The sequence below is a fragment of the Lactuca saligna genome, chromosome 7 (assembly GCF_052625555.1).
Source record: "Lactuca saligna cultivar CGN05327 chromosome 7, ASM5262555v1, whole genome shotgun sequence".
Lineage (NCBI taxonomy): Eukaryota > Viridiplantae > Streptophyta > Magnoliopsida > Asterales > Asteraceae > Lactuca > Lactuca saligna.
In genome coordinates this window covers 115231610-115244261 of record NC_136423.1, presented here as the reverse complement: position 1 = coordinate 115244261, position 12652 = coordinate 115231610, and the positions used below count along the sequence as shown (strand labels likewise).

General features: G+C 30.5%; 2 protein-coding genes across 5 annotated transcripts; one reads left to right on the top strand and one right to left on the bottom strand.

Annotated features, from left to right (window-relative positions):
- Positions 1 to 5626: 5626 nt before the first annotated feature.
- On the bottom strand, positions 5627 to 7198 carry LOC145004693 (dormancy-associated protein homolog 3-like). 4 transcript variants are annotated; one of them, XM_078963664.1, is made up of 3 exons: positions 6997 to 7196; positions 6425 to 6574; positions 5627 to 6005 (listed from the first exon to the last, which is right to left on the bottom strand). In XM_078963664.1, the coding sequence occupies exons 1-3, from the start codon at positions 7112 to 7114 to the stop codon at positions 5899 to 5901; spliced, it is 375 nt and encodes a 124-aa protein (XP_078819790.1). In that variant the 5' UTR covers positions 7115 to 7196; the 3' UTR covers positions 5627 to 5898. The 4 variants fall into 4 exon arrangements, with proteins under 4 accessions (XP_078819790.1, XP_078819794.1, XP_078819791.1 ...); XM_078963668.1 differs by having other exon boundaries at positions 6441 to 6571; positions 6997 to 7195; XM_078963665.1 differs by having other exon boundaries at positions 6425 to 6571; positions 6997 to 7194.
- Positions 7199 to 7398: 200 nt separating this feature from the next.
- On the top strand, positions 7399 to 10954 carry LOC145007159 (uncharacterized). The gene is given in 7 exon segments (XM_078966142.1): positions 7399 to 7513; positions 9161 to 9222; positions 9352 to 9486; positions 9562 to 9666; positions 9760 to 10059; positions 10162 to 10180; positions 10893 to 10954. Coding segments are annotated over 7 exon segments (798 nt in total).
- The last annotated feature ends 1698 nt before the right edge of the window (positions 10955 to 12652 follow it).

Below are 12652 nucleotides of genomic sequence, written 5' to 3'. Positions count from 1 at the left end.
ATAATAAGATTTTTCTGTTAAAAAAACTTTTAAGACTTTATTATAACTTTTCCCAAAAGTTTAGAACTTTTCTGTTGATTTCCTTACAAATTAATCATTGTTTTTACAAATTAATCTCTTAATCTTAGTCAACCATCCAACTACAGTTAGAAACTTTTACAATCTTGATCTTAAACTATATTTATGCTTTACGATAGATATATGAGAGGATAAGGAATATAAAAAAGCTGAAAACAAAAAAAAAACTATTTTACCATTTGTTGGGACTCGCTAGACGAGAGTTAACTCCCCCGTCGGAACAACGACATCCGTTTTATGGACGAACATAAAGAAATTTATAATTTTAAAGACTAATAGAACATGAATTAAATATATGAAAGACTAAACTGCAAATTTGGTCCCTATGGTTTGCAAAAAATTGTGGATAAAGTTCAAAAAGTTTCCGACTTGCACCATTGGTCCAAAATCACAAACTTCATGTGGATTTGGTCCCTTTCAAACTTAATTGTATGTGTATTTGGTCCAAACCCCATTTGAAATTACTAATATGCCCTTAAAATAATTTTATTTTTTATTTTTCATTTATGTTTTTATTTTTATTAAATATTAAAACAAAATTAAAATCCATCACACCTCGTCTCCAATCAACACCTAGGCATTGTTATCTCTCTATTTCTCGACGGGCATTCCTTTCTGTTCATCTTCTCCAATTTCCGGCAAGGCACACACCTAAGCAATTGGGCCTCCAAGATGAAGAAGATGGAAACGAAGAAAGGTAATTGTGAGATCGCCTTTCGACAGAAGGAGCGTGAGGAAGAATAAGATAATGAGTGGTAGGCTAATCCCCGATAGCTCTAGGTTTTCGCTAATTCTATCTCTCTTTCTCCCTAATCACACTGATGTTTGTGTGATTAGGATGAATCGATTGAACAAGATGCACATCAGTTGTTCGTTATCGTTCAAACCGAGAGATTTGATTTTCGATTTGTGATTTTCGATTGGTGGGTTTTATATTTTCGATTTTGCTGATAGATTTTCCTTAGTATGTGTTTGTTCAAGTTTTGAGTCAAGAAACAACAAAATCAACTTCTTTGACTGAATTTGCCCTCAATTTGTTCGACGAAATGCTTCTGTGGGAATATTGAACATGTATACAAAAATTGATTATAACTTATTTCACTAAATATCCATTTTGAGGCCCTGGTGGTGCTACAAACAAATCATCGGTGGTGTTACAACCAAATCTGGATTTCTAGTGGGGCTATAAACGAATTTGGATTTCCAATGGTGTTACAACTAAATTGTTGTCGAAGGTGGTGCAACCGATAAAGATATATTTTGCTTCTGATGAACGATAATGGTTGTGTTATGGCTTACCTCTTCGTGGTGGATCTCGTCTTCGGAAACAACGAGAAGTGGTAGATTTTATCACCGGCTCCGACGAGAACCAGTGGATTTCATCTCCGACGAGAAGGTGGCGACTCGATGTTGCTAAAAACGAAAGAATGATGAACGAGGGATTAATAAGGTGGTGTTTGTTTTTCCAGAGGCAAAATGTCTGCAGTCTGCGGACCACATCTGTAGACCTCTGCAGTAGAAGAGGTGGATCAAACGTCTGCAGATTGAAAAAAGAAGACTGTTTGTTTTTTTAACATTTGCGGGCTATTAAAATAAACTGAAATCTAAATAAACTGATTTTTTAAAACTTCAAAACGAATTTTTTATATATTTTTACGACTTTATTATAAATATATAACGAATCTAGATCAACTTTTATGTATTATTATATAAAAAATAAAAATAAAAATGGTATTAATTCATATACATATTTGATAAAAACCAACAACTTTGATTGCAAAGTTATAACTAAACATTATAATTATTGATCAAAGAATTTGTACATAAATAGATAGAAATAAACTTCGATTTTTTCAAATAAATCTATTAAAAACGTACGATAAATATTTTCTCGACAAATTGATGATACTCTATTAAATAAAGTTTTACAAAATTTTGGTAAAAAAATATAAGAATATATTTTGATTTTTTTTTTCATATTTATATAAACAATTTCAACGACTATTATTATAATAAATTTTTATTTATAAATTTGTTAAAAATATCATGTTTGTATCGTCAAATGTTTTTTTTTAAGTTTTGTAATTTTTTTTTTTCATATTGTTTATCATTAATAAAGTTGGAAAAAATATAAATTAAAAAAAAAACTTAAAAAAAAGAAAGATATATATGTTTTTTTTTTAAGCTAGAAGATATCTGAAGATGTTAGAAGACTCTGGTCCACATCTGCGCCAAGAAGAGGGCGCGCAGACATTTTTAGGTCTGCAGTCTTCAAAAAAACAAACAATCTGCGAAGACTAATGTCTGCGCGTGGTCTGCGCGGCGCAGACAGAAGACGTCTCGCAGATCTGCAGACAAAAAACAAACACTACCTAAGAGTTGAGGAGAAAGGGGTGGGAGGGTTTTTGAATTTTGAATTAAAAATAATAATAAAATTGATTTTAAAAAATGAAAAAACAAATTAAAAGGGTAAAAGAGTCACTTTAATTTGTTCAGGATTAAATCCACAGAAATTTTGTGATTTTGGATTAGTGGTGTAAATCGAAAACTTTTTGAATCCTATTCACATTTTTTTTGCAAATCACAGGGATCAATTTTGCATTTTTGTCTATATGAAACAAATCCAGAACTTCTACATTTCTACTGTAACACATGGACAGTTTTTGTTATCTAAAGTTCTAAACTAAATTTAAAAACCTAACATTACTTATTACAAGTCTTTTTAGTATTTATACATAAATAGTCACATTATGAACAAGTTTAGTTTCTATGACACCTGGGATCTTTGATAGAGAATGAGACATAGCATCAATCCCACCTTTAATTTAAACTGGACAAAGGTATTACCCCATAACCAAAGTCATGGACTGCCCTACTATTGTGTCCCCTTTGCTTCCTCCCGGCCATCTACCCATCACCACACACATACCAATGACAATGAGTATTAGACCCACCAATAAACAAATGGACAATGGCTTATTCTCTCTTTTTTTTGTATTTGGAATTACATGATCGCAAAAAGTGAAAACAAAATATAATGTTTCCTAAAATTCAGCTGTTCAAAAAAAAAAAAAAGTTTCCTAAAATACGAAGTTAAAGTGAATTTCTACGAAGCATGGTATTGGCCTTGAAATAACACAATTAAGAACCACTTTATAAACTCATTAAGAACCACATGAATATGCCACCTTCATAACACATGAAGAACCACAAGTGTAACATTCACGTAGGCTCCAACTATCTATACCAAGTGCCCCGCTAGAGTGACCTTGTCTACCTTCTGGATTGGTAAAATTATAATTTGTCATATTTGCATTAGTGACAATATCCAAAGAAAAGGCGAGTCACTTAGGCCCCCAAAAGCTTGAGGCACCAACTACAAATATGTCAACATTAACACACACACACATGCATTCTATCTTTTAGAACAATTTTGTTTTCATATATATATATATATATATATATATATATATATATATATATATATATATATATATATATATATATATATATATATATATATATATATATATATAAGTAGGTTCATGCATTATTCATCAATAAATAAAGTGCGGGTTTTTATTTTTATTTTTTAGTTGTTTTAAAACATAAAAGTTATTGATATATTTATTGAGGGATAAAATGGAAGATTTTAGGGTTGTTGGAGTTTGATTTGTCCTCTTTCCTCTTAATTTATGTTCATCTTGTTGCCTTCTACATCAAGTTTGAAACAAAGAAGTGAAGAACACCCTCCATCGACCATGTGGAACATTATTTGTAGATTCAAGCAAAACCCCATATTTGAAGATTCCATCGACCATGGTTAGCATATGCAAAGGTCAACATGTTCATCAGCACTAGGGATGTTACTAAAATCCAAAAAATTGACAGATTAGGTAAGTGTTAGCTTCTTACTATTATTAGGTAAGTATCATTTTAATGAACTTGTTTATTACTATTAATAAAGATTACAATTGCCCGGTGACTTTAATATCAAATAAGTGAATTGGCGGATGTTTGGATTATTGGTGGGGAAATCAAATCGGTCAACATAGCTGAAAGGCTTGATTATATAGGCTTGGGAAAGAGTATCGATTCAAAATTATCTACTAGAAAGTAAAGAAGAACAAAAATTATGTAAAGTTGATGAAGTTTAGCTGGCAATTGGCATGTAAAGAGTAGTGATGTATGTATGCTATAATTTGAGGGTCTCGATGTAGAAGCTGTTCAAGAAGCTCTTCTTCTAAATCAATTTGAGTTCCATGGTCGCCAATTGATGGTGAGATGAAGATGTCTTGTGTAACAACATTTTTTCGTTCACATGTCCAAGAACCAAAATGATTGTATACATTATTTCATTTAAACCTTGTATGGGGCGTGATGTTAATATTTGCCGGTAATTGTAATGCAATATTAGGTTATATATTTTACATTGTACCTTTTTATAATATTGGGTGTAATTTTTATATTTAGCATCTTACTTTGATAAAAAAAAATCAGAAGGCATGATGTTCATTTCTAGCGTCCTATTTTGATGGATTTTTTTTTCATTATTTGATTTAAACCTTGTATGGGGCGTGATGTTAATATTTGCAGGTAAATGTAATGCAATATTAGGTTATATATTTTACATTGTACTTTTTATAATATTGGTTGTAATTTTTATATTTAGCATCTTACTTTGATAAAAAAAAATCAGAAGGCATGATGTTCATTTCTAGCGTCCTATTTTGATGGATTTTTTTTTTCTTCAAGGTCTAATTTGTAATTTTTTTTCAAAGGTTTAATTTGTAATCGGAAAAAAATATCATTTTTCATTCACTACGACAATTCAAAAGTTCCAACCAAACATCACATTAAAAAAATTTCTCTTAAAAATTCATACATTTTTAAACATAAAAATGATATTTTTTATTTGCAAGCCAAACATCACATTAAAAAAATTTCTCTTAAAAATTCAAATCATAAAAATTCAGATTTTTATTTGCAAGCCAAATAACCCTAACTATTGCCATTTTTAAACACTAAATCCATTATATCTTTTAATTCAACTCAAATTAAATGTTGACATTGACATGTTTGTATAACAAACTAGTTTGATAATCTTGGGACCTCTTTTTTATTATGCTCAAAACCTTAATTATGTTTGGACCTACCGAGTCCCAATCTTATGAAGCACCAAACAAGTACTATACCGACATGGAAAGATGCATTGTAAAAAATTGAAAAATAATAAATCTTACCATCAACGATTCAACCCGTCCTAAAGCCCATATGAGATTTCATTCATTCAATATATACTACCACTATTTTACGTGTATCAAAGTTCCAACTCTAAATCTGTATGAAATTCTCAATCAAATGTCAGGAAAATATGCATATCAGCCGAATAAATCGAAGGTTCAGATCCTACTTGGAACAATATATGTAGACAACTAGACATAGATGTGGTTTACTGAATATGTGAGTTTGTATTGACGATTCTTTTACGCACGCAAAGAGGCAAACAACAAACACCAAAATCCAATTTTAGCATATGACACCGGACTTGTAAAATAAACGAAACATGCATTTTCTTTATAAAACAAAGCACTACAACAAGCACATAAAAAAAAGTTCCAAGTAACACAAACCTAAAACAACTTGCCACACATATTTACATCAAATATATACAACACAAAAGAGACAAACATTCTCTCTCTCAAAAAGACCAAATACCCGAACACATTTATATATATATATATATAACTCCTAGCTAAAACCGATATTGCACTCTTGGAAGCTAAAGAAACCATGGATCTGACACGTCAGAATCAGATCTCACAGGTCGTAAGGAGCACGAGGGCTCCGGGTTCCAATCCCGCTTGCCTTCTCGAAAGCGTCCGATGCAGACTTCCTACGAAACCTAAATGCCTCTGATCTGCCTCCTGACCATCCACCATTTTCATTAGCTCAAATATTTAACTTTTTAATGCAACCCATGCAATCTAACATACACTATTATAGTTCTCATTCAATAATTTTAAATTATTCTTCATTAAATCTTTCATCACATTAGATTAAAAATTGTTTCCCTATTTACCCAATTCTGGTATATTATAGTGGGCAATAATTCCAATTATTATTAACAATGTCATTTTCATGGTGGTAGACGGGAGATAAATATATAATTGCAATTTGCAAAGAAAGAGACAAATATGCATCGGTGTTTTCCAACATCCTACTAGAAATAGTCAAATGCGGTTGTAATTACTAAATTACCCTTGCTCCAATTACCCAGGATCATTCTAGATCACTGCAGCTGGAAGGTCTGTTTCAGGTAAAATGATAAAAACGTACTTCTTACCAGGGAAAGGAGATACCGGAGTTGTAGATCCGGCGGGAGATGCCGGCGGCGTGTCGCTCAGAGTTCTTTCAGGTTTTACGATCATTATACTGCGTGTTACTCTCATCGCAGGATCCTCTACTGCCGTATTCGTCACCGGCGGCGATTCTGCTTCAGAGAGAGTAAATGAATTTGTTCAGTTTTTGAGTACAGATGGTTACACTTTTGGATTTGAGTTTTTCATGAAAAAAGTTAATATTTTGGTTTGATACACATAATCTCTGACATAAAACCCTAGGTTTCAGGATCTCGTTAATCCATAATACTTCAAAATTTTGGCCACTGATCGGTATCAGAAATTATCATACAATAACAAAAGGAATCAATTAAATAATATAAGTATTTGATTAATTATAATTAAAGAAAAATTCGCGCCAAAATAAGACCTGATGATCACAATAAGCGATTGAGATCAAGAGGACTTTAACTATTAAGATAACGGAATTTTCTAAGTAAAAGGCTATAATAATTATACGTGTTAACATATTCTTTTAACAAATTTTACAGTTCAAAAACGGCAGGTATCAGCGTACCCTTGCCGGAATCCGATGACCGGAAACTAAAAGTAGACTGTTTTCGCAGCTTTCCGAGGCCTTTATCCGGCCGAGGTCCGGCGACTGTGTCATCCCAGAGTTGGTCGAGTAAACTCATAGCAAGAAGATGAACAGATGACCTAACAGACACTCGTAAACAGCTCCTATGAAGATTGAGTGGTTTCAGAGAGTGGCAATGGTGGTATTTATTGACGAACTTAGATTAAACGTCGAATAAGTCGTTTATACTGGTATTTGATCGTGGCCGTTGATTTTGGATACGGTTTACCTTTATACGCGTAAAGATAAGATCAGTGTCAAAAATTAGATGAGACTGCCACGTGACACGTCTATTTAGTAGAGGTAAAAGGTCACGAGGGCCCTTTACTTTATTGATTTTTAATGGGCATTGCCCTTGGATTATGTGAAAATTACGAGAATGGGACTGATGGTCTAGCCGCCATTGCAGTGTTGACACGTATAAATCAGTTTTGGGGATCTTCATGTGGGTGCCCTTGTACGTTGGTTAAATTTTCAACAATGCCCTTAAGGACTTGGTAATCACAAATAGGCACCCAATAAAGTTATACATGGATCGGTACTTCTCTTAATTTGGTCATTTGAGTGTGATATATATATATATATATATATATATATATATATATATATATATATATATATATATATATATATATATATATATATATATATATATATATATATATATATATATATATATATATATATATATATATATATATATATACACTAGCCGTTACCCACGCACAACGCGGGGACAAATAGCTTCTTTCAACGATATTTTTTTAAAGAAAAATATTATGTTCCAAAAGAAAGTTCATGTCGTGGGTGAGAGGAAGGGCGGTAGTCATGATAGTGGTTGGTTGAAGGCGGAAGGAGGCAGAGCGGTTGTGGTGGTGGTGGTTATACTGTCTTGGTTACTGGTTAGGGTTCTTCGAGAGAGTGTGCGTATATTTCTTACTTTGAAGGGATTACGAAGATAGATATTATAAGATGGCTTGTTACCAATGTGAGAGAAGAGATCCTTTATAAATTGTTGACATTGACCGCTTCAAATGGTTGAAGTGTTGAGATTGACGGGTTCAATTTGCAAATGAATTCTTCTATTAATTTGATACGAGATTTTTAGGGGATAAAGGATAGGGTTAAAGTTTTAATATTATTATATTATAAATGGGTTGTACTTCAAGCATTATAGTTTGGACGTCTTAAAAAAATAATATTATTATATTCAATCTATTTATAGAAATAGTTAGATTTCTTTTATAAGTAATATATATATATATATATATATATATATATATATATATATATATATATATATATATATATATATATATATATCAAGGATCATTTGAGAACTCATATTTTTCCGAAAACCTGAAAACTAAAAGTGAACCGTTAGATTAAACAGTTAAGGGCTAAGATCTTTGATGACAATTTTGTATATAAATAGAAAAAAAAAACAAGGAAGGGTATCTTAATAAAATAAGATAAGGGCATTTAAGGGAATAGGTAATTAGCTCCCCAAATAAACATATCAGATCGTGATTAGTCTTTCTATCGCTCGCTCCCTTCTCCGATTCTTCACCGACTCCATCGACTTCCTCCCTCTTCGTCGACCCCTCCCTCCTCCCTCTAACAACCACCCTACCTCTAGCAACAACCACCGCCTTCATTGAAGATTCTCCGATGATTGATAGATTTAACATCACAGTGGTTGCGTCATTCTTCCCTCTCGAAGTTTCGTTCCCTAATAAATCAGCTAGAGGTCCAATCGCTCCGAACCTCCCGATTCTCCTTCACCTCTGATCTTCCGGTCTCTGAGCCAGAGGACGACTCGATGTTCGGAAGCAACAACATCGTTCGTTTAATCTAGAGTTGTCGCTTTCTCGCCTTCAGATCTGGACCCACAATCGATCCATATTTCGTAGTCGTTATCATCAATCGACATGGAATCCAAAATCCTCCAATGATCTAGGCTTAATTGTCGTTGATCATCAACAATTCATGCTTAATTGTTGTATTCCATCAACCATTGAACAAGAATTAGAAACTAATCCATTCATGCGATCTAATCTACCTCAACTTCAGGTACTCTTGATGTTTTTTTTAGTTTTTTTAGGGATATATGAAGGCAAACCTTGTCCTAGTGGTCCAAGATCTACCTTATGTATACCCTCACAAGTAAACCATTACCCTATCCTTTCCTTCCAAACCGATATTCTTTCCTGATTTGAGTTCTTCGGTTGATAGATTCAATCGACATTTTGCTCTATATCACAACACATATATGTGAATCATTCTCTTTAACAGGTTGGATGCAAAATGGGTTGCACATTCTGTGCAACTGGAAGTATGGGATTCAAGAGCAACCTTTCAACAGGAGAGATTGTAGAACAATTAGTACATGCTTCTCGATTATCGCCCATTTGCAATGTTGTTCCCATGGTAAATACCTCAAAAAAAAACTTGTTTTCCTTGAAATTTATGTCACTACAACTGATACCATCATCTTGTATTCAGGGAATGGGAGATCCATTAAACAACTACAATGTTTTAGTTGAAGCTATTCGAGTAATGACAGCATTCCCTTTTCAACTTTCACTCAAGAAAATTACTGTCTCAACGGTTTGTTTTGCTTGCTCCATTTTACATTCTTAATATTAGTCTTTTTAAGAACATTTCTGGATTCATATCTATCGTTCTCATAATTTCTTGTAGGTTGGAACAATTCATGCAATAAACAAGCTTCATGGTGACTTACAAAATATAAACCTAGCAGTGTCTCTTCATGCCCCAGTTCAAGATATTATGTTTCAAATAATGCCTGCAACTCGCGCTTTTCCTTTAGAAAAACTTATGAATGCTTTAGCAGAATATCAAAAGAAAAGGTAGCTCTTTCTTTGCTTCTTTTATTAATTTCCTCAAAGTGTAAAATTACTAAAATCCCTTCTGGATGGTGTGAATGATGAGGAGCAGCATGCCCACCAGCTTGGTAGATTGCTTGACACATTTGAAGTGGTGAGAATGAGATTCAAATTTTTTTTAGAGTAAATTACAATTTTGGTCCCTGAGTGTTGCTATTTTTTTTCAATTTTGTTCCCAAAAACTTTTCTCTTGCAGTTTTTGTTCTTATTTACATGTGATTCACATATGAATCACATGTTATTCACATGTTATTCACATGTAAATCACATATAAATCGTATATGAATTAGATGTGATTCACATGTAAATCACATGTGAATCACATGTAATTCATATATGAATTACATGTGATTCACATGTAAATGATATATGAATTACACGTGATTCACATGTAAATCATATATGAATTAGATGTGATTCATATATGAATTACTTGTGAATAACATGTGATTTATATGTGAATCACATCTAATTCATATATGATTTATATGTGAATTATATGTAATCTATATGTGATTCACATGTAATTTATATATGATTCACATATAAATTACATGTAATTCACATATTAATCACATGTAAATCACAAGTGAATCACATATCAATTACATATGATTCACATATAAATCACAAGTGAATAACATATGAATTACATGTGATTCACATGTAAATTAGTAGTGAATCACATATAAATTACGTTAATATGCACACATGCATTTTGTGTAAGCAGTCTTTGTTAATTATTTTTTTTCTTGTGAATTTCACATTTGAATCTTAAAAGATACAATCACATGTGAATATCACATTATATGATCACATTTGAATCTTACATGATATAATCATATGTGAATCTTAAATGATATATACTTGTGCATTTTTTCTGAGTGTTTTTGCATTAATCATTTTTTTTTTTAAATTTTCTTGTAGGTTTTGAAGAATTTGATGAAAATATTGAAGAGATAAAAAGTGTTAAATTGCAGAACATATAGAAATATTGATATGAAGAAATGATAACATTATGAATCTTTGTAGTTTTTTTATATTTTATTTTGTATCGAATAAAATACTTGTATGATGTTTATAGATTGATTAATAAAAATGAGATTTTTATAATTTACTTACGAATATTATAGTATAAGAAATATGCATATATGCATTTGAAAAAATATGCATATATACACCTAAAACGTTGATTTTTTTTTTGTTAAAAAATGCAGTTTTGAAAAAAACTGCACTTTTTTTTTTTATAAAAATTGCATTTTTTTTTATTTTTTAAAATCCAGTTTTTTCTGAAAAAAATGCTGTTTTTTGAAAAAAAAAAGTTGCTGTTTTATTTGAAAAAAAGTGCAGTTTTTTTGAAAAAAAAATACAGTTGTTTTTAGAAAAAATGAAGTTTTTTTTTTTGAAAAAAAGTTGCAGTTTTTAAAAACAAAATACTTTTTTTCATTTTTTTTAAATTCATGTTTTTTGAAAAAAATTAAAAAATCTCCATTTTTTTTTAAAAAAATCGAAAATTATTAAAAAAAAATATGAAATTTTGAGTTATTTTGTTAACTTTTAGACATTTATATTAATATATTAAATAGCACAAAAAACTTAAACATTAAATAAGATTGGTAAAATGACGATCATGTCCTTAACGAATTGCTTTTGATCCAACGCTCCACTTTTAGTTTCGGGTTCTCGGAAAATTTTGAGTGCTCAACCGTGTGTATATATATATATATATATATATATATATATATATATATATATATATATATATATATATATATATATATATATATAAAGCCAAATTAAGATAATGATTAAGAACTTTTAGCAAAAAATTGGGAATTGTTACAAAATAGCCCACGAAACCGTAGGTATTTAGATTGGTCTATTATTTCGATAATTCATCTACTGTTTTGTGTTTTGTATAATTTTTTTTTCATTTTCATGATATAAAACCGTAGGTTTTTTTAAAACCTATTGTTTGCTCTGTATAAACTATGGTTTTCCAAACCGTAGACTATAGTTTTGGAAAAATATACGTTTTTTTTTTTTTTTTTTTTTTTTTTTTTTTTTTAAATTCTATGGTTTTGGGGTTTAATCTACGTTTTTTATTTTTTTAATAAAGAGTATTTTTTTTGAGAGTTATTTTGATTAAAAAGATTGTTTATAAAATGTAGAGTTGTTTTTTGATAATTATTTTGTTAATTTTTTTTTTGTAAAATATAAAATAGTTTTTTAACAATTAATATTTTTTTTTTTGCTAAAATGTAGATTACTTTTTAGAATGTGTTGACTAATTTTTTTGCTAAATTTAACTACTTTGTTGCTAAATTTGACTACTTTTTTTTTTTTTTTTGTTAAACTTGACTATTTTTTTTTATCAGAGTGGACTACTGCTTTGAACCTATTATATATATATATATATATATATATATATATATATATATATATTATGAATTACATATTTGTGGAGTTATTTTATAATTGGGAAAGTTTTTTCTTCTCTAACTTCTTTATTCTCAAAAATTAACATAATGAGTTGTAACGAGTATTTTGTATTTCTCATTACGGATGGAAGATGAAAGTTTGTTAATTTACAATCACCATATGTTTGGCCACCGGGATACAATCCAAGAATATTTTATTTAAGTGTTGAATTTTACAAAACCACCTCGTTCACCGAATTTGTTCAT

Bases quoted from the DNA above. Each gene is read 5' to 3' on its own strand.
- LOC145004693 (XM_078963664.1), bottom strand. From the start codon at position 7,114: ATGAGTTTACTCGACCAACTCTGGGATGACACAGTCGCCGGACCTCGG. The intron at 6,575-6,996 runs GTACGCTGATAC...CTCTCTCTGAAG, and splicing joins GTCATCGGATTCCGGCAAGG to CAGAATCGCCGCCGGTGACG. The intron at 6,006-6,424 runs GTAAGAAGTACG...GTGGATGGTCAG, and splicing joins TCCGGTATCTCCTTTCCCTG to GAGGCAGATCAGAGGCATTT.